We start from the raw sequence: 25,795 nt of genomic DNA, 5'->3' as shown, positions 1-25,795 counted from the left end.
AGGTCTCTCCTTCATTGGAAAAATATTTAGAATAGTCATTTCCATCTCCTACGCATATATCATTTTGTCGCCTCTCTGACGTTAGGACGTATCTCTCTTTCCAGGGTTGCCACAGAATTTAGAAAATGAAATTCCCTGACATTTCCCTGATTTTTTTGACACATTTTGGTGGAATTCCCTAACAATTGAAGATGTGACGGATGGTTAAGAAGGTATGATTGAAAATAATTTTCAGGCAAAATATTCGTTGTTCGAAACCTCAAACTCGACATAAAAAGCAAATGAAGGTGATTTAACAAATTTTCCCTAACATTTCGTCATTTCTCCTGACATTTCAGGGTTTGCCCATACTTTTTAAAATTCCCTGACATTTCCGGTTTTCCCTGACTGTGGCAACCCTGATCCATGCTTTTTGGGGCTCATGAGAAAATCGAGGTACGCCTTTACGCAAGGAGCGACGATTTCTGCACATACTGCTTTTCCCACCGCACGACCGAGCGACAGAGCGCGCGGAGGATCTAGTGCAATTCATCACTGATTGATGAAACCAAGGTGGAAGACGATGATGAGCACTAAGTAACACGGCGAGCGACGGGATGACGTTATCCTCAGTGGCGTGGCGTGCATTGCGATATATCGATTGTTATGCCATTTAAACCTATGGTAAAGAATCGATTATCAAGGTGTTCGCTGCGAACGCCCTGTTTATCGATCCTTTTCTATAGGTTTAAATGGCATAACAATCGATATATCGCAATTCACGCCACGCCACTGGTTATCCTCCGTTTTTCGGGGGGTAATCCTATAATACTAGACGTTGAAATTTGACGTTTGGATGGATCTTAATCCTTCTCGCTCACCCTACACCATCACGTAGGTGACCTATTTCAATCCTCCTCTCCTGGAGCTAGCTCTCCTGAAAATTTTCTGTCGAGACATGGGTGGAGTAGAGTCCCTTCATACTGAGAGTCAAGACAATTCGGCTCATGGATGTCACAAACGGGAATAAAGATTACAGAAATTGAACGTTTTTCGTAATCTTTGATCGGCCCATTCTCAAATGCCTTTCTCCGTTCCTCCTCTCATTCCGTTTGTTCCTTGCCGAACCCGTAATTCCCTGGTCCATTCCAGATTATAATCTTTGCAATTGGTGAAAATGTAATCTTTATTCCCGTTTGTGACACTGTGGAGGCCTAAAATACGGGAACCAATCAGAAATGGATTCAAATTGTCTTGACTCTCAGTATAAAGGGACTCTAAGGTGGAGAATTCAGCGAGAGGAGACTGAGAGCGAGAGCCCTGAATCAGCGGTGCAGAAAATGCCCTATCGCAAAAAAGGAGAGGCTCTGAAAATTTCGAAGGGGGAACTTTGTAAGGGTCGAAAGTCGAAAGTCAAGGGGGAAAACGAAGAAAATGGCAAATAATTTTGATCTAACGTGAAGAGGACTGCACGAGATTTTTAAAATCATAAAAAAGCTAAAAGTTAAAATTGGTAACTCGCTTGCACCTAGATTAATAATTAAAAACCGGTCTGATTTTAATTTATGATCTACGTGCAAGTGAGTTATCAATTTTAATTTTGAGCTTTTCAATAATTTTGATCACTTTAGAAATTGCTGAGAAAAGTTGGCGGGCGAACGGGCGTGTGAAAATGTGAGAACATAGACTACATCTCACAATTAGGAATTAATATTTCTAGCTCATTTACGAAACAACATAAGTGCCATTAGGAGGTTCCGTATGGTTTACTTACAAAACTCGAATAAATTCAGTTGTATAACTCTAGAAATGTATCCTCATAGGGATTAAAATGATTCGCCTTTACAAAAAGTACAAAATATGCAAGAAAATATATTGCGAATTTTGTGAATTTTTAGTGTAAGTTCGCACCTATAACACAAAGTTGGTCAATGAATTTTCCTTCCATATTTTGTACTTTTTTGCAATAGCGAATATTTTAATCCCTCGTGCAGATCCATTTTTATATTTTGAAATTCGCTGCAGAATTCAACTCGAGGTTTGCAAAAATTTTCCTTTTTTATGATGCTCGAGTCCAGGCTAAACAAGTTCGCGCATTTACGGACTGCGATAGAAGATCGCCTTACGTCATTTTGGCATGAAGACAATGGAGAAAATACAAGAATCAAGATGGCGACTTCCTGTCGCAGTAAACTGATTTCTGTGTGTAAACTTAATTGGTGAGGACTTAATGTCAAGGATCTCCTTGCACCTTCCTTAATCACAATGTACACTGGAAAAAAAACATTGGATCTAGAGTCCAGACTTTTAAAAACATCGACAAGAAAAGATACTCTTGATTCAATCGGATTCTTGCTTAAATCAAGAACCAAGCCTCTCAATTTGAGCGGATTTCCTTCTGATTTAAGCAAAAATCTGATTGAATCAAGAGTATTTTTTCTTGTCAATGTTTTCAAGAGTCTGGACTCTGGATTCAATGTGTTTTGTTTTTTTTTTTTTTTTTTTCTTTTTTTTTTTCCAGTGTAAGCCAAGGAACGACTATGAATTCAACCCTAAGGAAAGGGGCTGTTAAAGGAGCGACCACACTGCCATGCTAAGGGAAAACGCCGTATGAACCTTCAGGCGTTGCCAAATTTCCTCCAATAAAACGCAAATTTCCTGATAAACTTATAAACTTTTTCTTCCAATTTTTCACATAATTTCGTTCGTAACTTTACCGAAAGTTCCTATAAAAATTTCAAAGAAAAATATTCACGACTTTCCTAAAAAAATAACCACTTTGTCGGAAGAAACTTGGCAATTCTGGAATGTTCATACGGCGTTCTATATTAGCACGGCGGTACACAACAAGCACAACCCTACGGCGAGACAGAAGGGCGCGGGTGGTGCGACAGTCATACTCGAAGATGATTTATCTCCTCGTCGGAGATAAGAGAAAAAGGCGGCGTAGGAAAGGGCGAGCAACGGAAACCGCCGTGAAAAACGGAGGAAATCACAGCGAAATTTACGGGTCGGAGCGAATATTGAGTTGACACGGCGATTGCCTATCTAGCCGGGAGAATTTATTTTGTTAATGGCGTGACCGCGGTAATAATTTATTATTCCACCGACTTTCCGGAGGGAAGCGATTTTTCCCGCCCGGTCGCCGAGGGTCATGATTTCAAGACGTGATCTGGCCTAGTAAATCACTTCGGCGTTCCCCGAACGAAGGAACGTAACTCCATTCCGAGGTTGCCAAATCTACTCGAAGAATCCATTTTTTCACGAGAACAGGGTATCTCGTCACCTTCCAGGCAAAGTATCACAAGCGCCATGCGACGTTTAAAAATTTCCGCCGCCATTTTATTTCTTTACTGAGAAATTGTTGGTTGAATCTGTTTGGAAATTTCACTAAATTTCATCGACAGCACAAAGAAAATTCAGTGAAATTTTCGGACAGCTTCGTTGAACTATTTCTCTGTGAAAAAATAAAATGGCGGCGGAAATTTTTAAACGTCGCATGGCGCTTGTGATACTTTGCCTGGAAGGTGACGATCTACTAAAACAGGCTGGTCAAAAATGAGTACTTTTACAGTACTTTTTCAGTACATTCTCGAGAAATTCTGTACCTCCTCCAACGGAAAAAATCCGTACTTTTTCAGTACCCCCATTCGACGAAATTAGAAAAATTTCAAATTGCGACAAAAATGACAACAAATTTAAAAAAAACCCGGACCTTTATGAGGAATTTCCGCACTTACTCAGTACCAAGATCCATCCATATAGGTCAGTCATTCCCGAAACTGAAATGAGAATTTTCTGCGCATGACGTCAGCATTACTGCCGCGAAAACCAGAAATGTCGGAAACAATGCTTTTCTTATGGGAGAGAGCAAATTTTTCTGAATGAATCATTTAATTTCTTACTTTTAAATCCTTTGAAACTTTCTGAGTGTCGAAAAGAACGTTTAGACATTAGCGTACAGGGTTTAAATTCAGCTGAATTTGCGTTTTTTATATTTTTAAATGATTTTTAAAGTCAGCGATGTAACAAGCCATCTAGTGGTATAGATTCGCGTGTAAAAATGGCTGATGCAGAGTAAACTGTAAAAATGAAAGAACACAAATTCGGCAAAATCGAAACCCTGAATACTAATGTCTGAACGTTTCTTTCGACACTCAGAAAGTTTCAAAGGATTTAAAAGTAAGAAATTTAAATGACTCGTTAAGAAAAAAGTTGCCCTCTCCCATAAGAAAAGCATTGTTTCCGACTTTTCTGGTTTTCGCGGCAGTAATGCTGACGTCACGAGCCAATGGAAAGGGCCTACCCCGAGCGGGGAAATCTGCGCAATGACTGACCTATATGGATGGATCTTGCTCAGTACTTCCAGACCGCCCTTAAAAAATCAGTACTATTTTTGGACTTGTAGACACCCTGGAGAATATACTTGTGCAATTTTTGTTCAAACCTTTTCTGATTTCCACAAGAGATCAGGAGAAAAATCGACGAAATTTTCAGTTAGAAATGTCCGATATCTCCTGGTAAAAATTCGAATTGCTTGGGGAAATCTGGCAACAATGGAACGTAGATACGTTCTTTCGTGAGGATAACGACGACTTGTGACTTGAATACCCAATCCGCGGAATGGGAAGCGGCGGGCAAAGGAAGGGAGTTAGTTTACCCATCAGCGAATGAGCTTCCACGTCAAAGGGGGTAAGATCGAGTGCGAATTTTTTCGCGGGAAAATTCACGTCGTGTTCGGCACCTCACGCTGCGAGGGAGCGGTTATCTCATCGGGTATATTTAGGTATCACCTGAGAAAGTTCAGGGAATTCTTTCGATGGGATTAGCCACGTGCAATGAAATTCGATTTCCGTATCGTTGCGAACGTATCTTCCTCTCTCCTCCCATCCCAGGATCAAGTAAGAGGGCGAACCGACGAGACGGGATTTATTCTGCCGTACTGAAGGAAAACACCGCATCCAGGGTTGCCACAGAATTTAGAAAATAAAATTCCCTGTGACATTTTGGCGAAATTCCCTGACAATTGAAGATATGACGGATGGTTAAGAAGGCATTATAATTGAAAATAGTTTTCAGGCATTTGTTGTTCGAAACCGCAAACCCATTCTAGAAAGCAAATAAAGGTGATTTGACAATTTTCTCTGGCATTTTCGTCATTTTCCTGACATTTCCCGGTTTTCCCTGACAGTAGCAACCCTGCGTATCGACGATGAAACTCTTCGACTACGTATCTCGTTTCTGGTAGTTCAAAATCTCCGTTCTCATTTAATTTTTTTTTTAAAGAGAACAAATCAACATCATTCCTTGACGTTTTCACAAAATTTTCTTAGCACAGAAAGAAAAATCGTGGAAGTGTTTAAAAAATAACTTTGAGTGGTTTGCCGATTGAAAAAGAAATTATGACGGGAAGTTTACCGTGCTAAGGAAAATTCCGTATGGACCTTCAAGCGTTGCCGAATTTCCTTTGATAAAACACGAATTTCCTGGTAAACTTATGAATATTTTCCTTAATAGTTTTTGAATAATTTTTTTCGCAATTTCGCTTAAAGTCCCTGAAAATTTCAAGGAAAAATATGCATAACTTGGATAGAGCAATTAAGGACAGGATCATCCAGGGCAGGAGAGTCATCGCGATGCTGAACGGGGTGCTCTGGGATCAGAGCATCTCAAAGGCAAACAAGCACCGAATATATGACGCCATCGTGAAAAGTATCGTGCTCTATGGTAGAGAAGTGTGGCCTTTGACGAAAAGAACGCAAGAAATGTTGAGGGCAACTGAAATGGATTTTTGGCGGCGATCTGCCGGCATTTCGAGACGGGACCGTGTCCGTAATGAGAGAATTCGCCAGGTGATGAAGGTTGAGAAAGATATCGTGCACGACGTCATGTCCAGGCAGTTATGCTGGTATGGACATGTGCAAAGAATGGCGGAGGAGAGGTTGCCCAAACAAGTTTTGGATTGGGTACCACCTGGGAAGAGGCGACGGGGACGTCCCGTAAAGGGTTGGCGGCAGGGCGTTGACGAAGAGATGTTGCGGTGTCGGTTGCCCGATAACCTCTGAGAAGACAGGCATAAGTGGCGTTTGGGTGTCGTAGAACGCCAGAGTGCGTTGTAAAGCGGCTTTATATATATATATATATATATATAAAACTTTCCTCAAAGGTACAGATTTAATTGAAGGAAATATGGCAACTCTCGAATGTTCATACGGCGTTCTTCCTTAGCACGGCAGATACTCCGCACCGTTGCAAACCGAGATACTCGGTTCGGGAGTTTCACCGTTGATATAAGCCTTTGGACATCGCCATATTTCATCTCATGAAACACGAATTCTTTGGGAAACTTACACTTAAATGTTTTCCTTCAAATATTCCGCATACATTTCAAGCTACAAATGGGTTTGCTTTCCTCAGAAAGAATAGAATAGGTAGAAGCAACAATTTTGAAAAATCGCAATGGAGGTACGTGGTATTGCACTTCGGTCATCGATATAACTTTTCTCAAAAATAAATATTATACTGGAGGAAAATTGGCGACTTTTAACTCTTGAATGTATATATTTTTCCTTGGCCCAGCAGTATTGGGCGCGGTTCGGCAAAGGGGAACCAATGGTGGTTCGCTACTTGAAAATGTTAAGGATTTAAATATTTTTTTCATGAACATCGGGGCATTCATGAACGTCAGTCGCCGACGTATTTTCAGGCAAAAATCTAAGATTTTTCTTCATTTTCGCGTGATACCACATACCTACACCGGAGATCGAAAAGTTGCGCGCTTGATTTCCGCAGATAATGTTGCGAGCATTCCTACATTCATACACGTCAGTAGTTATAAAGACAGGAGAAAAGCTAAGATTTTCCTTCATTTTCGCGTGATACCGCATGACTACTTCGGAGTTCGAATTGTTGCATGCATGGCGTCCGTTTTGACCTGTGTTGATTCTTAAAACATTTTTATGCAAATTTGGATGAAAATTCAGAAGACACGCGAGTTTTCCAGTGGTTTTGTATAAAATAAAAAAATTATACGCCATTTTCAACTGAATACTACGCAAAGTACGCGATTTTTCCAGCTGTAATTTATTTTTGCGGTTTATCTACGGTGAGAATTACCCTTTTGGTAGAGATATTTGTAGTAGGTAATGTAGTATTGAAAATGAGCGGGTGGCCAAAAGTATTTGTGAGCTAAGAAACGATGATGCACAATTTTCATCATTTACATAGGAAGGATGGAAAAATCACAATTTTTTACTGAAAAGACCCTCAGATATTAATCCTGCACTTACTACACTTATCCTTCAACTAACATCTAGCCACAGCCTGCACTGCAGTAATGAGGAGTTGAATCCTGCACTTTCAGCCACTAACAGTTCCCGAAAAAAAAAAAGGGGGGGGGGCTGGTTTTGCACAGCACATAGTTGAATCTTACCATCAAGTATCATAGTATTTGGTATCTCTTGACTCAAATCTGCTTTCCTCTAGTTCTCAGGTTTTTCCTCTGATAAGCCTTTTTGCAAAAAATGCTTCATCCCCACAGCAACAATAATTGAGGAAATTATGAATCATGTAATCCTAATAACAATTTCCAAATCAACAATCCAAATAAAATTTTTTTAGTACTTGGCTGTTCTTCTTCATCACAGGTGAACGCCAGGACCAACCAAGGTAGAGTTCTCGGCAACTAAAGTTTACGCATGTTTAGACGGCAACAGAAGATCCATCATCTTTTTACTTACTTTTATTTACTTTCCATGCAAAAATGATGACAGACAATCTTCTGTTGCAGTCTAGAAGTGCATAGACTTAGTCAGCACAGACTCTACCTAGGACAAATATCTGGGGTCTCTGGCTCTTCAAAGGCTAAATAATGAGAGGGAAAAAAAAGAGAAAAAAAAGAAACAAAACAAAATAATTTTTACTGCCTCATTATGATGTTTTTTTTTGTTTTTGTTTTGTTTGTTTGTTTTTTTACACTTAAAGTATAATCCTGCGCTCTACCATACATAAAGCCCCATCCCCCTCCGTCCCTAATCAAGCCAGCCTCAGGTAACCGTGGACCGTGGTAAAGTGGACTCATAAAGATCTCAGATCAAAATTACTTTTGCCTTGCAAGGTCTGAAAATAAATTATGATGGTTAATTTTAGTCCTAAAATTTACCGACTCCTAATTTTCTTTTCAACTTTATAAAAAAGTAATTTCTCATACATGAAGAGTATGATTATTCTGGAAAGGTTAGACTGGATTTGAACCAAATTGAAATCCAACTTCTTTTACTTGTATCCTAGACAAAGTATTGGTTCTTTATTCTTTTCCACAAACTGGTATTTTCTTTTTTTAATAAAAATAAAGGATTTAATTACTTTGAGGACTTTTTTTTTTGAATAGTTGATCATTTTGAAAACACATGTCAAAGAATATTCTTAACCGAATCCCTCTTGTTCTGTCTATCTCTCTCCCATTGCCGCAATGGGAATTACTTTCCGCCGTAGTTACGACTTCATTTTTGGGAATTTTGGGAAGATTTTTTTACTGAGTGTTCCTCAAGTATGTTGCTGTATCCTCTGGATCCCCAATCTTGAATAAGTATTACGGTTTTTATTATTTGGCAAATATATACGGCTATTCTGAGCAGCGCGATGTGGTGGCCAAATCGCGAAGTTCCAAGCCTGGATTCACCTTAAGGCAAACATTGAAAACTAGGGCTCATTTATCTGCCCAATTTCAGAGTTTAAATTAAATTTGTGCAACGCGCTCTCTACTCCTGTGACTCTAAATACACTTTTCTAGAAGCCTCAAAAAATTCAACTTGACTCTCCTACCTATGATACCTTTCTATTAATTGATTCTTTAGACAGTGCTAGAATTACGGAAGGACCTTGTGGCAGTTAGAACACTTATTTCATAAGTGTCATGGAAAATAATTGTAACTATAAAATTCAAAATTCAGTGTGTGGTAAAACTGTGAATTAACAGCGATTCAAGCAACGAAATACTTATTTTCATACCCTGATAAAATGAAAAGCGCATTAGAAATGATCACCGTATAGAATGAGATGGAAAGGTTCAGGGATAACACGAAAGCCTGAAAATAAGTATCTAATATCCCAAAATGAAAAAATCCATTGCGCATCACAACTAAGTAAGCACCTACTTAAGGCCAGACTCGACGCCACAGATATTCTCCTTGAGGATGATAATCTTACGACAGGATATGATATCAAATAACATTTCATCATCCGAGTTCATGTCGCTTCAGAAACATTCCCACTCATTACTCAGGGACTGTTTTTCATTTTTACGGCACATAGGAACTCTGAATGGTGTTACAAAACTGATGGCGTCAAAGGATGTCAGAATCGCCATCCAGCAATGCACTCCGATCATGTTGCACTAAATTAGGTAGCATTTCCTCAAGCATGAAAATGGACCCAACGATGCATTGTCGTCCGAAGGAGACGCAATTTCGACAGACTTAAAACCTCACATTTGTGTCCATGTTTCATATACAGTACGGGCACTGATAAGAACACAAGGGTGTGATTCTATGAGACGAGAACAGTCACGGATTTGATTTAATGGTGTTTAATGTAGGAGCAGACCATTAATATTGGCAAATATCATCGCAACAATAGTGGCTGGATCTGGGGAGAAGGGGCCAACCTGTTGCCAAAACACAATTATAACGACAGTTAGAGTACTTGAACTGGTACTTACACGACCATTCCATAAGCACCTTCTCCAATGTAAGCCAAATTTGTGTATCTTGGTCCAACTTCGAATATTTGACCCCGAACACTTTCACTATTCCGCGCATTAGTTTCCGAACCCTCGGCCGCCATTTTCACGACTGATAACTTCGCTCGACTCAAAACAATAAAACAAGGGATAAAAGGGGGACGGGAACTCAACGGGATTCGATAGAGTACCTATACTGAGAGAGTATGGCCACTGGTGTTGCCACCTCTGATTGGCTTAGCCATCTTAGGCTTAGGCTGAATGGAGCCCTTAGGACCCAAAAATGGCGGACGCCATAAAATAATGTAATGCAAAATGACTCAAAATGTAGTTTTCTTTGCTTATCGTAACGAAAAATTGACCCAAATGCACTATTGCGACTTCTTCACGTATTTTTAGGGCTAATCGTATGCAATTTTTGAGAAAAATTATCTTGGATGTGGTAAGGTTGGCAGCAAGTGCGGTCGGTGATAACCGTCAAAAGTTGGCAATGACCCTCCTATTGCCCTCCTCCCATACTCAAAAACCAAAACAAAGCACCGCCATTTTTGGGTCCCACGCCATTGGTGAGCAAGGGCAATTTTTAGCGCCTTTTTCAAAATAAGGAGAGCGCATTCTGAGGGGGGGGGGGGGGGGTTTAGGGGAGTATTGAGCCGAAAAGTGGTCAAAAGTAATGTTTCCAGCAACAAAAATTGATTTTTGACGGCACCACTAGATTCAGTGCACATTGAAGCTTTGATGTAGTTTTTCAAATTTAATTGTATTTTTCGATAAATTGCAAAAATGTTCTTAGACTCCTTCATCTATTCATTTGGGTAGAGCTTTCACCAGGTATTGATTTATTAAAGCTAATGAGCTGTTAGGCAAGGTTTGACCTAGAAAAACCTTCAATGCTTCCTCTTCAAAAGCTTTGGAGAAAATGATTCTCGCATTGAAAAGTTCAGATATAGGTAAAGTTCTGAACAAGATGTTATAAAATGTATCTTTAAGGGAGATCAAACGGAAGTTACCCCCAGACCGCTGCACGGAAAGAAATTAAATGTTGATTTAGCATTTATACTGTTAAAAAGATGTCCGACAAGTTTCAAATGCTGATTTTACATTTTAACAAATGCTAATGTAACTACGCCCACTGCAAAACATACAAATTAAAATGTTATGTTAGCATTTTCGTATTGTAAAATCAGCATTTGAAACTTGTCGGACATCTTTTTTACAGTATAAATGCTAAATCAACATTTAATTTTTTTCCGTGTGCAGGGGGCACAACCCTTTAGTTAAGAATAGTCTTGCATCTCCGGATTGCAATTAACGTGTAAAATGCAATGGCATTATTTTGTTGTTTATTTTAGGTGAGAGTTATGATGAGAAAAAGAGCTTCAAATAAAAAAATATAGCCTTTTTATTTGCCTTTTTTTACTTAAACAATTAGTAACAAATTCTACTATTGTAAGTAGGTAGCTGTTTTTACATGAAATAGACTTTGAAGACAACAAATATTAAAACCAATCAGGGAAGTCATTAATTCCTTCGATCTAATCACTGACAAAAAAACTTCTGAAACATGATTACGAAAAACTGAAACAGCAGCTGTGTGTAAGGCTTATTCTGCCGTGCTGAGGGAAAACGACATGAACATTTGAGAGTTGACAAATGTCCTCCAATAAACTGAGTACATATTTGTTAGAAGAGTTTTGAACATTTCCTCTTTCAATTTTCAGATAATTCAGACCTGATTGCGAATAAAAATCTCGGAAAAATTGAAGAAAATATATTCACATATTTCCCTGAAAATTCGTATTTTATCAAAGGAGAATTGGCAATGTCAGAAGCCTCATATGACGTCCTTCCTTAGCATGGCTATAATTGGTTGAAAATTCACTCATAATACTGAACTAAAAAAGTTGAGGCTTCCTGATTCTTATGATTGACGAGTGACAGTTGAAAACTAATAAATTCTGATGAAAACCATACGCATAAAATCAACTCTACAAAAAAATTGATTACCTCAGAGAAGACCCCATTGAATTTCGAGACATTAACTTAAGTATCCGATGAAAATAAGTTGAAATGAGGGAAAAGGTGTGCGATCTTCGTCCAATCTATCTTTATCAAATATTTTGGGGATGATAACATTAAATTTTGATAAGACCGCTCTGAGTCATTCAGTTTTTTGCAAAGTTGATTTGACCCTTTAGCTTCAGTCAAATTTTATATTCAAAACATTTTGATAAATAGGTATGATTTAAACCACATGATCTTATTGCTACATTGTTTAAATACGAGAAAATTACTATAAAACCTTCAACCAACCATATTTTGCATAGTTTCTAGAGTGATTTTCATGGAGCAAGATAACTTTTAGTTGTTTTGGGGCAGCCTTCTCACAACCATAAGTACAGCAATGGTGTTTAAGCATTTTCACGGACAAAAAATATAAAAAAGATCTTCTTTGGAAGTCTATTTGTAAACTACATCATTACAGGAAATGAATAAAAGAGGAATAATAAAGATAAAATCTGCATGAGCAGAATGATAAAAAAAAAAGGCCCTCGGGGGAGACAGAAAAAAGGCTTTTACACTCCAAAATCATTTGGTAATAGACAAGACAAGTATTATGAATACTCTGCCCTACAGGTACTTCAATTAAAATCAAATAATTATAATAAAATCTACCAACTAGTTTGACACAAAAATTTATGATAAGAGCAATATCCATTCAATGAACACCTGAAAATCTGAGATGCAAATTATGAATTGCTCCAGTACTCCAGTGCATAAAGCCAGATTCAAAGGAGGTGCGCCCTCCATAAATTAAGAAAAATAAATTGGTACATTCAAGATAATTTTGGAATTATTGTTCTTATCCTTGTAAAATGAGTCTTAAATTAATCAAAGTCAATTTTTTTTGTTGGTTTTTTATTAAAGAGCCTTTCAATGTTCAAGGATTGTTGAAAGTTGAAACACTAAAAATTACCAGTAAAACAAAAGGCATGATTTATTTTTCAGAGATGCAACAGAGTGCGTGAGAGTATGACATTCTTGATTTGATCAAATAAATAAAAAGAGAATTTTTGTCTAGAAATGATTCATAATGTGGTGAAGGGGTTTAACGATTTGTAACCAAAAAGAGTCTCTAGGAAAACCCCAAAAAAGGTGTCATAGACAAGGAAAAAACACATCATTGCGAGATCAAAATGGCACACTTGGCCAAAAATGGCTGTTCAATACGGATCAAAAAGCTCAAAAATTAGAAAGATATTCAGATATTAATGCATGAGTAATGGCAAGAAGAGATTTAAACAAAAAGGTTAAATTTTAAACAATAAACACAAAATCTCGACTGTAACATGATGTTTAACAGGCATCTGAATATTTTTTTTTTTTCATTTCATAACTTTATCTGGCAAATAAAACAAAGTAAAACACATTACATTTTTGTGTTTTATCTACTTTACAGGGATAAAAATTCAATCCCAGAAGATACATTTCAAGTGAAAAACTAAAGAAATCCTGTCGCCGGTATGAAAGTTTACCAAAAATAGTGACAACTGTTTAATGCACACAGGTATATAATCCATCGGTATCAATAAATATGGATCAAGCTGATTTGTTAGTTGCAGCTCCTTTAAAGAGAATTTAATTTTCAAAACAAACAGCAAAAAAGCCTGAAAGATCCTAAGAGTTAAAACAAAATCAACAATATTAACAAGAATAAAAAACAAAATTAAAACTAAAAATCAACAAATAGGCCGCTACATGAGAGAGCTTAAGGAAAGACATTTAAAAGTACATTTTCAAACTTTTGCTGCCCTTTTTAAATTGCTAAATTCTTTAAAGTAGTTCCAAAAGAAACTCATGAAGTTGGACAGAGAAACCTTCCAAAATAATTTGATTCATGAGAGAGGCATTAAGGAAAATTATAAAAAAAAATAAATAAAGAAAAAGAAATAAAGACAAGGAAAGTAGAAGATGTCGGTGGGAGGCTTAGTAAGTTTCATCCTTATCACAATCTTCAGTATCATGGCCAAACACTGAAAACAGAAAAACGAAATTGAATTACCTTAAAAATATTTATCGAGGAGACTGAAAAAATTTAGGCAAAAACAATCGACAGATCAAGAGGAAAAATCAACACGATCAAAATGGAGACAAATAGTCAAACAACTAGAAGTGGCAGGGAGGCCATTTTGTCATCAGCCGTTACCAATTACAAATACTTGAAGCAAAATTATTGGCATTAAAACTAAATTTAAAAAAATTCAATTCTGGCTGATGCACAGCAATGCTGCCTAGGTAAATGTTTATTATAACTTCCAAGTAATTTTTAAGAGAAGAAGTAACACCACCTAGTCATCAATGGTCGATCATGGATGATTAAATGGCCATATCAATGAGTGCCAAAATACAATTAAGAAATTTTAAGAGGGATCAATACAAAGAGCGACGCCAAAAACGACCGTTTTTTGGCACAATTTGGGCCAGCGGGGATTTTTCTGGAACCGGGCCCAAACGATACCTTATGATACCCTAAAACTCTGGTAAAAATTTTAGCTTGAGTATACGCACAGTTTTTGAGAAATGAGGGGGCAAAGTTGCCAAATCGCCATCATTCTGGACAGCATTTCTACTGCAAAAAGACTGGAAAAATGGACGAAAAAGTTACACCTTTGATGGGTTTCGGCTGTAAATGTTCTCATTGGGCTCCCAAGCATTTAACTGTGTTCAATTTCAAAAATTTCGGTCGCACAATGGTCCAAAATGGGGAGAAATCTTTGAGAAATTAGGATTCTTTGTCAAATGTTTAGAAATGGGAGTAAAATTGTCGGTCTGCTGCAGTTTTCATGGCTAACAATGTTCTTATCGATCCTCAATGCATGAAATTGTGTTCAGCTTCACAAATGTACATCGCATAGTTGTAAAAAATAGGAGAATTAGTGGACAGATTAAGATTCTCTGTCAAACTTTTTAAAAATGCAGTGAAAACTGTTGGTCCCCAGTAGACTTTAGATCCCAAAAAAATTCTTTAATTTTTTTTTTTGACTATTTAAATCTTTTTTTTATGTTTTCTCTCCATTTTTCCTTCTTTTTTTTAAATTTCTGAAAGTCTGCATATTTTATTGAGATAATGCTACAAAGTCTATTCTATAACAACGTTATATAAACAATACGGTCTGACATGTAGTAATGATTAAAACAATTAAGAACATGAATTTTTAACACAAATGAAAATGGAGGTTACATTGATAAAATAACGTCATTTATATTTTTGCCACATGACCAGTAATAATTGCAAACGCTTATATCTTGTTTAGGAGATGAATTCTAGACCTCTTGTTGTATGATTAGTTTTCCTTGTGAAATTCTGAGGAGGAAACAAGATACGTTATCAGTGGCAAGGCAAGTATGATTGATTACCCATATTTCTCCAATTGAAGCTATGGGAATATATAATAATAATATGGGATATATAATATATGGGAATAAGGAATCGATTATTAAGGTGTTTGTTGCGAACACCCTGTTTATTGAACCTTTTTCAAAGGTTTGAATGGCAGATCAATCGATACATTAAAAAGGACGCCACATGGGGCCACTGCCCGTAAAGCTTGAGCTTATACTTTGTCTAGTAACCCATTATCAGTGTAGATCTGCTAGGCTCTGTAGTGATGAATGATTTTATGCAGGAGGAGAAGTGATTGGAAAAATTTGTCCTTACCTTCACAATTTTCACAATATGGGCGGGGCTCAGGTTTAACGCCCGTTTTAGTTCTTCTTTCTGGCGGTGGAGACTCAGATGCTTGTTGTGGACAATCTTCCGTTTCATGGAGATCAAATTCATCGCAAATATCACAGAATAAGCGAGGAGCTGGGATTTTCTTTTCCTTGACGGGATTGAATGCTGTGTTGGGATCCAGATAAAGTTGTTCCAGCTGATTGTTAAGAGAGTCAAGTTTCTTTTGCTGGTCAGCTATGATGGAATTCAAGAAATTAACCTGGCTGTCGGCTAATTCTTTCTCTTCTAGTAACTGCTTGAAGGCAGGATCTGTGCAAACACAAAGCGACTTTAATAGCAAGATTTCCCTTATTGAGAATTTCCTTGGTGAGAAGGCTGACTCACAGTTGAGATCACAGTTTAGAGAAAAACGCATTTAATGTATTGAATAGCGTGTACTTTCTGCTATAGTTGAATTGCTGCCCCATCCATAAGGTTATTTTGGCACGCTAATATAACATGTATAAGGTACATACAAGGTGTCTACAGACTTTTCAGAGAAGCATTTCCTGACTTTTCCAGGATCTCTCAGAACAAAATCATCAAAGTTCCCTGACTCAATTCATCAACAAAATGCATACGTAAAACTGCAAAAAAATTTTGGCATTAATTTCACTGCAAATTACAGAAACATATGAACCCTCTTACTTCAGGTATTTATCATTCAATTAACTAAAATTACAACTGTTCATCATTGTAAAATATTCGTCTGGATTTACTATTCAAAAATGAAAAAATAGTGCTCAGAATGTACTCAAAGCAATGAGCCCCAAACCAAACTGAGGCAAAGTTTGATATCATGTGCAGCGCTAATGGTTGTCTTTCCAGAGTTGAAGTTTCAAGATATTTCAAATTTTCAGTCTTTTTCATAAAATATCCTGAAAGTGGTGATAAAAAATGTGATAAAGTAAGCTACCTCCGCTTTTAGCATCAATTAGAGATTGAGTTGCCGATGCTTGCACAGAACCAAGTTTGATCAAAAGTTCGTCTCTCTCAAACTTCAGAGCGTTTAATTCAGATTGAACTTGTGCTGCATCAACCATGGCTCTCCTTAATGTGTCCAGTTCTGATATCATCGATGACATTTCCTCATTCTTAGTATTTAATGTATGGCTCATTTCAATTATCTGCTTCTTGCTTGCTTCACTCTCCTTCTCTCTGAAATCAGAAAAAAGAAAATAATGCTGAGGTAATGTTCTATTCAGTATTTTTGTGAATAAAAATCTTCAAAAGCACTGAACATGAACATTTTCAAAAAATTTCAAAACTTAAAAGGTGACATGGAGAAAAAAGCACACGTTAATCAAAATCTTTCCCACCAGTAAAAGGGGATTTACATTTACTGAGATTGTTTTACTGTTATTCGTTCCACTATACTGACAGCTAAATCTTCATTTCTTAGTACCATACTGATGAAAGATTTTTTATTCTTCAATACCTATTGAACTTAAACAAATTACATCATGGTCTTTTGTCACAATGACAAATTTAAATTTAATATTGTGGAAAAAAATAAACTATTCCTTTAGGATAAAAAAGTGAGCAAAATTATTTGTTCAAAGTTTGTCTCCTTATCCGGCCAGTAACAAGGTTATTTGGCTTAGTGGACTCTCCATTTCATGTTGAGTCTATCTCAGTTCATGGTGTTGAGTTCATTCGCAACAGACCTGTTGAAGGGACAGAGCTGTCTACTGATATACTGGAAGCCTTAACTTTCCCTGTGATTGACCTTAAATTTAAGTTAAAGGTTCTAAAACTGGCACGAGAAAATCTCAATGACATCATACGAATAAGAATACTGAAAGGGAATACTATCAGAGATTACAAATTTGTCATGAATTTCTAGATCGGAGAGTGGATTTTTACTGATGAAAATGATTTAAGTAAAATTTTTCAAGTTATGATTTTGCTGCTGTCATGGTGCAGACGATTAACAACTAAGCTACTTCTGGCGAATAATTACTAGCCATCAGCTAGTAGTACCAACGAATCGCTTGGTTTTAGTTATGGTAGCTCCTGTGTTGCAGAGGTGGGTGCATACTCTTCAATTATAAGATCGGGAGCGAGAGCAGGAGGGGGAAGAGAGAGCGGGTTTCGAAGCAACGAAATAAAAAAACAAAAATCAGTGAGAAAACATGATGAAAGAAACCTATGCCCCCTTTCCTTTTTTTCCGGAAATGTAGTATCTCTTATTCCACGGAGATGTTTGATGATAAAAAATATTTATTTCCAAAGAAACAGGTCAACTTTTAACCTACACACAGTCAACGTTACTGATGCATTAGTTGTTGGGGAGCAATTGAACAACACTAGGGTTTAAAACAGTCAATCATTGTACGCAGGGATGCCCTGGAACTGAAATAGTGACCGTGAATATTAGCCCATTAGTGCTTGGACTGACTCATTTACTTATTTTTTGGATATGCAAATAGGTTCCTCCTACGAAAACAGGTCCAAAATCACCCTGAATAATGGCGAGCTCAGCAGAATGTTTTCTTGTGTTCCCGCTGGCCCGTGCTGATTTCACGAACTTCGTCAAAAGCTTTCTCTCATTTTGGGCAGCAAAGAATGAGGATTGAATGAAATGCACAGCAAATGGAAGACTATTATGACAAAAGGATTTGGGAAAAATTATAGCTTGAATACATGAATATTCCTCTCAGAGGATGTTAAATTATTTGACTGAATTTTTTCAGCATTTATCTCAATCCATAATCATATTTCGACTCTCCCCAGTCTTGTAAATATTTTTAGGGTAAATTTTGTAAATATTTTTACAAAATTTTCTTGATTGATAAGGATGGATTATTTACTAAATGTTTGTTATGATCTTAAGAGCTATTTGGGCAAAAATGCTGTGACTATTAAGCATATTTACAATAGCACCTAAGTTTCATGAGAAAGCTGGTTCTTACTACCTACGAGTAGATGGGTTAAACTGAGGCACTAAGAGGCACAGAAATTACAGAATGCAGACTTAAGAAGGCAAACATTTTAAAGAACTGGAAACTGTTGAGAAAAAACCAAACTGTAATGAATGGATCATATAAAAAACATGAAAAATATTAGATACTTTACAAGGTCCATGTAGCACCTGGCAAAAATGAACGAGTCGAGAGAATTACGCGATTTTTGAAAGCTGATGTGGAAGTAAATAGTACATCTGCTATTAAAGAAAAGCAGTATCAGACGCTATAAATTCCTCCATTATTCCGTCACCATGAAACAAATTAAATTATACCACCCAAGCGAACTTTGAGTTCTTTTCATCATGTGAAAACGAGGGTCAAAACAAGAAGTCAAACAGGTCTGACAACCATTGCTATCACTTCAATTAACAGAGTTGCAAAATGAAGTAAAAGTTTTCTTGCTCCCTACTCCGCATGCTGTTGCTGTGTATTTTGGCCTCTAATGTTTTCACTATAAGAAAGAATTAGAAGTAACCCTTTTTCTAGCTAATTTAGGAGCTAAAATCCTGAGTTTGACTCCTTGCGCCCCATTAGTTTCCTCAAGAAAGGGAAGACAAAAAACAAAATCAATTGCAGATATGTATGTAACAGTGAGATATGTAGTTTCTATTTGTTACCTCTTGAATTACACTAAATGGAAAGTTTTTGAAAGATGCTTTTGTTTATTGGCTGAAATCTGAGTCCTGTCCTGGTGAAAAACTCTTTGTTAACTGATGGACAGAGTCAACCCGAGCTAACAATTCTTGATGCTTGATAGCATCTTCTTTCATTCGCCTTTCCAGTTCCCGAGTTAAATCATTTTCAACCTTTCTGTAGCCATGTAAAAATTACAGTTAAAGTTACTAATTTTGTACGATTTTAAGTGCTTCTTTGTAATAAAACTGTGGCAAGAAAATATAATAATAAAAAAGAAAACTTAAAATAACACAAAAGAAGAAAATATGAAATTTTACATTAATAACGGATTACAACAAAAAATGCTCCTAATATTTGAAACATCTTATGGTCAGGTGAATATATTGATAAAGATTCAAGACAATGCTACGAGTAAAAAGAAAACTTGGAGGGGCAGTTTTTTTTTACTTGATTAAAATCAGTTTATGCTGAAAAATTAAACTTTGAATGAAATCAGTTTTATGAGAGGGATTTTGAAAGAGGTGCATTTATGAAGGGTAGCCGCCGGACATAACTTATCCTTTTTGTTAGCTCTGCATAAAATGGGATTCTAAAGATCAATTAAGGAGCAAATTTTGCACATGATGTATGCATTACAAAAAGTATGCACTTGATTTTAAATAATTCAGTCATGAGCTAAATTTTTAATGGGAAGTTTTTTAATGGTCCAAAAACTGATAGAATAGTAAATAAATTGAGAAATAGTACTTACAGTGTAGATTTCAATTCAGCCAGAGCTTTCTGTTCTTTTTCGTTAATTTTTAGCTTTTCTTCAAGACTAGCTCTTTCTTTCTCGAACCTTGTCTTCAAATCCTCATATTTGGTGATGAGAGAGCTTAGATTAGAGTTGACATTTTCTTTTTCCGTTTTTAACTCTGCAATGATTTTTTCTTTTTCAAATAAGGCACTGTCTTTGTTTTCAGAATTGGTTGATATGTTTTGCTTCAAGTTGCTTATTTCTTCCGTCAAAGAAGTAAGAGACAAATTTTTAGCTGCTAACTCAGCGGACAAAATGTTGTTTGATTTTTGTAAAGATTCTACTTCGGCATTGAAAGATTTAAGACTAGCCGTTTTTTCTTGCTGCAAATCCGAAATAATATTATTTTTCTCACAAATAATCTTGTCTTTATCTGAACTATTTTGGGCAATACTTTGTTTCAGAGAGTTCAACTCTTCAGTCAGAGTTTTTATCTTGTTTGTCTTCTCAGACAGCTCATCGTTGAGAGAGTGATTTTTAGATTGCAGAAGTTCAAGCTCTGAACTAACTATTTGAATCTGACTACTCTTTTCAGCTAATTGCTTTGTAAGTTCTTCTGACTCTTTCTGCTGATTTTCAATTTTAACTTTGAGCAGGGTTTCCTTTTCAGCCGTTTTGTGGGAGATACTTTCAATCTCAGCGTATAAAGATTTCAATTTTTCATCTTTTTCTTCGAGTATTTGACTAATGCGATTTTTTTCGACGTTCAAAGTCTCGATTTCTTTGTTCAAATCATTCTCTTTGTCTACCCTGTCTCTCTGAAGATTTTCAATTTTTGTACGTAAATCTTGAAGTTGATTTTCTTTGGCCTTCATGTCTTCATTGATTTTATTACTTTCAGACTTCAGACTCTCAATTTCTTTTACTAAAGAAACCTCTTTTTCAGCAAACTGTGATTGAGTTTTCTCTAAATCAGCAAGGTTCCTGATTTTTTCCTCGGCAGTTAGGACGGAAGATTCTTTTTCTGCTTTGAGGCATTGTATTTCTTTCTCCTGTTTCTCCAACAACTCAATTTTTTCTGTTACAGCAGTCTGCAAATTTTTAGCAATATTTTTGGTATCTTGTAACTCTCTGTTCAGCATTTCAATCTTTTCTTTCTTCTTACTGACTTTAGTTTTCAAATCCTGTATCCTGGCCTCTGCTGTCTCATAGTCTACTTTTAACTCATCTATTTGAATATTTGCTGAGGTTAGGAGAGTATCTTTTTTGGATAAAGATTGAGTAAGTTCTTCCACTTTCTTTTTGAACTTTTCCTCCATAAGGTTGGCAGACTGTCGGAACATTTCAAATTGGTGTTCGCATCTTTTTATGCTATTTTCTTTTTCAGCTAGTTGCGCCTCAAGGTCAGAATCAGTTTTAGCTTTCACATCACTGATTTCCTTTAGATCCTTTTCCATCTGCTGCTTTTCTTCTTGGAGAACTTTCAACTCCGATTCCAACTGAGTTTCTCTATCTTTAAACGACTCCAACTTGGTTTCGAGGTCTTTTTTCTCTGCTATGAGAAGATTGATCTGTTCTTTCAAATTTGTTTCAGTACTGATCGATTCAGATTTAACCTTCTCCATTTCATTTAAAGAATTCATTAATGATGCTTCATGTGTACTTTTTAGAGCTGCTAAATTATTTGCATGCTCTTGCTTCAATTTCTCAATTTCTTCTTTTGAGGCAGCCTCCAATTTGCTCTTCTTTTCAGAGAGGAGTTCTAACTGCTGTCGCAGGTCTTCTTCAATTCTTTCAACAGCTCTCGTTTTTTCATTCAACGCTTCTCTAAGCCCTTCAACTTCTTGACCTTTTTCTCTGAGCTCTGAATGAAGCCTGGTCAGCTGCTCAGATGAACTGCTGGAATTATTCATGAGTTCCGAAATGTTGTCTTCCTAAAAGCAGAAATAAAGGAGGTGACAAATAAATCAATGATTAGGTAAATAAAACATTGGTAAAATATCTAGCTTTCCAAGCATCTGTTGCAATTTAGAAAGTACAATACGGCAAAATTTCAAAGATAGGGGACTGTCCATCAAAGAAGCCAGGCACATTTTTAGATTTGTTGACCCCCTTTCTCTGTCAGGTCCCTTCGTCCCTCCCTGGCTCCCATCCTTCTCTGAAGGGGTTTATCAGACAGTCCTAAATTTCCCTCTCCTTCCCTCTTCAGAACCTGAGTTTAGCTTCGATAGTAATATTATTCGTAAATATTTGTAATATTATCGTATCATTGCGTAAATAGTAATATTATGATGGTAATTATTATTATTATTCTATTTACAATTAGCCTTATTACACTGGAGGGTATGGATTCGATCGACATGAATTGTTCGAAAAATGAAAACGTGAATGGATCGACATGAATCGATCGACAAACCCGTGAGTCGATCGACAAACCCGTGAGTCAATCGACAAACCCGTGAGTCAATTGACAAACCTGTGAGTCAATCGAATTTTGTCGATCGAATCGGTGTCGATCAATTCACATTTTCAGTTTTCGATCCATTCATGTCGATCGAAGCGACACGGGTGTTTTTAAATTAACTGCCGAGCGAATCGGTGTCGATCGATTAATGTCTATTGAATCACGTTTTAATTTTTCGATCGATTCATGTCGATCGAATCGACACCAGTTTTTTAACAATTTGTCGATCGAATCGGTGTCGATTGATTCATGTTGATCGAATCCATACCCTCCTATTACACTTACTATTCTCATCTGCTTCACTACTGAGTCGTTATGTGTTTTGTCTCTGCTTGTTGTAGACAGCGATTGTGGTTTAGAAGTGATACAAATACTGATCTATTTCTCTAATGATTTGTTTCCTATCGTAACTTTGTTCTTGTCTCCTCATTCAGAATCTTCATTTTAAATTCAGTGAAACGCACAAAGTGGCCACTCAGATACTCTAAGTTTATCTCAAGAGGATACAACAAATCGATTTAAAAAGTAATATTTTAGCAAATGGATTTGTATAATGCACTTAAAAATCAATCATCACACAAATTAAGGCTACAAAAGAGGTTACTTACCAATTTTTGTTTCTGCTGGATGAGGCTTTCACACTTTTCTTCCAAATCTTGTATTTTCCTTCCCATGTCACTTTTTTCATTATTTAAATTTCGAATAATTTCTGTTTGTTCTTCAATCGATCTTTCTGCATTTGCCATCGAATCGTTCAACTCTGGAAATGAATATTGGGTAAAAATAAAAAATAAGTTAAACAGCAGGATCAGTTTCGTTGGAGCTAAGCTACTGCACCTAATTAGAAGGAGCTGAGACTATCATTAGTAACAACTACTAGATTAGGCAGTGAAGTTTTCGAAAACAATCAGGTTCTGTTCTGTGTCATATTTTTAGAATACATATTTTAAAGATTAGAGGCTGTACACAAGGTCGTCCCTAGAACTAAAAGTCTTATTTTGTTGTTTGTTTGTTTGATCCTTTTTAATTACTGTTTTATCGCTATTGATTTCCTGAACTTACAGGTGTACAATTACTTTAGTTTAAGTTTTAGTTACTTGATTCAAGTTTAAGCGGAGAAGTAAATAAGCCTATGCATGCATTCTAATCTTCACATCATAATTGAAAACGAGCCTCATCAGTCGGTTCGGGCAAGCGCGCCAGGAATTGCTCGCCCAGGTCGGAATGTTCCTGAGCCTCCTAGAATATTCTATGGCACAACAATTGATTAATCGAGAAAATTCGAGAATCGATTGCACTCTTCAATTCTTCATGAGTTCCAAAGCGATCGCAGCATTTAATCGAGAGGAGGTGCATAGCGCTGCGCTCTCAACCAGTCGAGAATCGACACTGGTTGAACTCACTCAGCAACGCGATGCGGAGAGCAGCCAAGGAGTGGGAAACGCGTGCGGCACGGTGCATGGTGAGAGGAAGGCAGGCGGGTAGGGAGGAGACTGTCAGCGGGGAGAGGTCAGTGGGTCTGCGTCGCGCGTTACATGGGAGGAGGAATTCCTGGCATGAATTTCCAGCGGTTTTTAGGCGCCCTTAGAGCTGTAATATAATAAAGTACGAATCAGTTCAATTTTATCTGTAGAAATAGGTAAAATATGATGAAGTCATGAACTAGAATCTTTTAACTTACGTTTGATGGTTTCTGATGATTTGCTAATTTCAATGTCTTTCAGTTTCAATTCCTCACTAATGCGAGCAAGCTCCTCTGTTTTCTTCTCAATTTCAACTTGTTGTTCTCTGAATTCTTGTAGGTGTTGATCGAGACTTTTGGTTACATCACTGTGTTTTCCCTCGACTTCAATCAGCTTTCCCTTCATTTTATTTAATTCATTTTCCGATGTTTTTACGAGATTCACCTTCTCCTTTAACTCTACAGCTAACTTCTCACATTCTGAGGATTTTGAAGCTAAATTATTTTGAACCGTCTCAAATTCATCTAATTTTTTACTTAATTTTTCCTCGATGTTTGAGAACTCAGCTTGGACTAATTTTAATTTTTCTTCAAGTTCCTTAAAATCTTCTGCTTTTTTCAGCAACTTGGCTTCAAGTTGCTCCCGTTTCTCGTTGCTACTTCCCAATTCATCCTGAAGTTTTTTCAAAGTTTCAGCGAGCTCTGTGTTTTTTTCGGCAGAACCTGAGCTCTCGGCAAGTCTTAACTGAAGCTCATTCTCTAATGATTTTCGTTTTTTCAATTCTTCTGATAATTTATCTTCCAGATTTTTAAATTCTGACAGCTTTGTTTCCATGGCTGTTTTCAGTTCCGTTACTTCTACTTCTCGCGAAGATAGTTTTTCATTTAATTTGTTACATTCTTCAACTTTATCTCCTAATTTCTTCTCAAAAGCTAGACGCGAATCTTCTTCCGCTTTGCTTGAATTGGACAATTTTTCTTCCATATCTTTTTTTAATTGTTCAAGTTCTTTAGATTTTTGATCTAAAGATGTTTGCAAATCATTCAGCTGTAACTGTAATTTAATCTCAAGATTTTTAGCATTATCTTCCACTAATTTTTGCTGAGATTTAAGTTGTTCTATCGTGCTTGTTTTTTCGTTAACCTCATTTAATAGGTCCTTTACTTTTTTCTCATAGCTATTGGATTTTGATTCTAAATTCATCGTTGATTCATTGACAAGTGAAGTTATTTTCTTCTCTAATTCAAGATTAGAGTCTCTTAATTTTTTTTCTTCTTCTAATTTGTTCTTATTTAATTCATCTATTATCGCACTTAGTTCATCAGCCTTTTCTTTCTCTCTTTTTTTGTCTATTTCTAACAACTGAATCTGCTCTTTGAATTTCAAAATTTGAATATTAAATTCACTTTGCAAACTTTCCTCGTGGGATTTTGATAACTTTTCCATAGACTCGACCTCCTCTTTTAATTTAGTGTTTTCAAGCTCCATGATTTTCATTTTGTCTGAAGCTTCATCGCATTCTATTCTTAGCTTGGAGATCTCGTTATTCAAATCTTCAACCGTTTTACTCAAGCTGGCGGCTGATTCTTCCCTGAGTTTCTCTACTTCGTTTTGTAGGTCTTTGACAAATTTTTCGCTATTGTCTAGTTTAGTTTGAGTTTCATTTAACTGTTTTCGTAGTGTTTCTTCATTGGTTTTGGATGATTTGCGGATGGCCTCCAGCTCTTCCCGCACTTTTAACAGCGCTTCTTCAGTTTCAAATAATTTATTGGATTCAGCATCTGTCTGTCCAAGTTTGCTATTCCCTTCTTTCACTAAAGTTTCTAATTCAGCTACCCTTTTTGACCGCTGTTCAATTTGAGTCTGTGGAAGAGAAAAACAAACGATTACACATGTGATAAACAAATGTGTTGAACAATAGGCAAAATAAAGTTCATTTCAGTTTTAGGCATTGCAGCCTAGTAAGTGAACCTATACAGATGAAAGTAATAATGTTCAATTTTTGGACACAAGAAAATGGTCAACATAATGAC

General features: G+C 36.6%; 2 protein-coding genes and 1 long non-coding RNA gene across 24 annotated transcripts in view; 1 reads left to right on the top strand and 2 right to left on the bottom strand.

Moving 5' to 3' along the window:
• The window catches only part of rl (Mitogen-activated protein kinase rl), a 158,530-nt gene extending 148,594 nt beyond the window's left edge, over positions 1-9,936 (bottom strand). For both annotated transcript variants that reach the window (XM_019043681.2, XM_019043673.2), the window contains exon 1: positions 9,698-9,936. In XM_019043681.2, coding sequence (XP_018899226.2) covers positions 9,698-9,822 — 125 coding nt within the window. In that variant the 5' untranslated portion in view covers positions 9,823-9,936. The remainder of the gene's footprint in view (positions 1-9,697) is intronic.
• LOC140224680 (uncharacterized) overlaps positions 1-25,795 on the top strand; it is a 378,383-nt gene that overhangs the window by 249,998 nt on the left and 102,590 nt on the right. The gene's annotated exons all lie outside the window — the stretch shown is intronic.
• The window catches only part of CLIP-190 (Cytoplasmic linker protein 190), a 105,891-nt gene continuing 91,198 nt past the window's right edge, over positions 11,103-25,795 (bottom strand). For 20 of the 21 annotated variants that reach the window (XM_072300867.1, XM_072300868.1, XM_072300870.1 and 17 more), the window contains 6 exons: positions 23,981-25,625; positions 22,908-23,059; positions 19,851-21,769; positions 16,411-16,652; positions 15,438-15,764; positions 11,103-13,752 (listed from right to left, as the gene is read on the bottom strand). In XM_072300867.1, the coding sequence (XP_072156968.1) occupies positions 13,706-13,752; positions 15,438-15,764; positions 16,411-16,652; positions 19,851-21,769; positions 22,908-23,059; positions 23,981-25,625 (4,332 nt within the window). In that variant the 3' untranslated portion in view covers positions 11,103-13,705. Of the gene's footprint in view, positions 13,753-15,437; positions 15,765-16,410; positions 16,653-19,080; positions 19,274-19,850; positions 21,770-22,907; positions 23,060-23,980; positions 25,626-25,795 lie in introns of those variants that run through there. The other variant, XM_072300874.1, reaches the window with a different exon arrangement.

The sequence above is a fragment of the Bemisia tabaci genome, chromosome 5, assembly GCF_918797505.1.
Source record: "Bemisia tabaci chromosome 5, PGI_BMITA_v3".
Classification (NCBI taxonomy): Eukaryota; Metazoa; Arthropoda; class Insecta; order Hemiptera; family Aleyrodidae; genus Bemisia; species Bemisia tabaci.
Note: the sequence above shows the minus strand (reverse complement) of the source record. Positions and strands in the feature narration are given on the sequence as shown.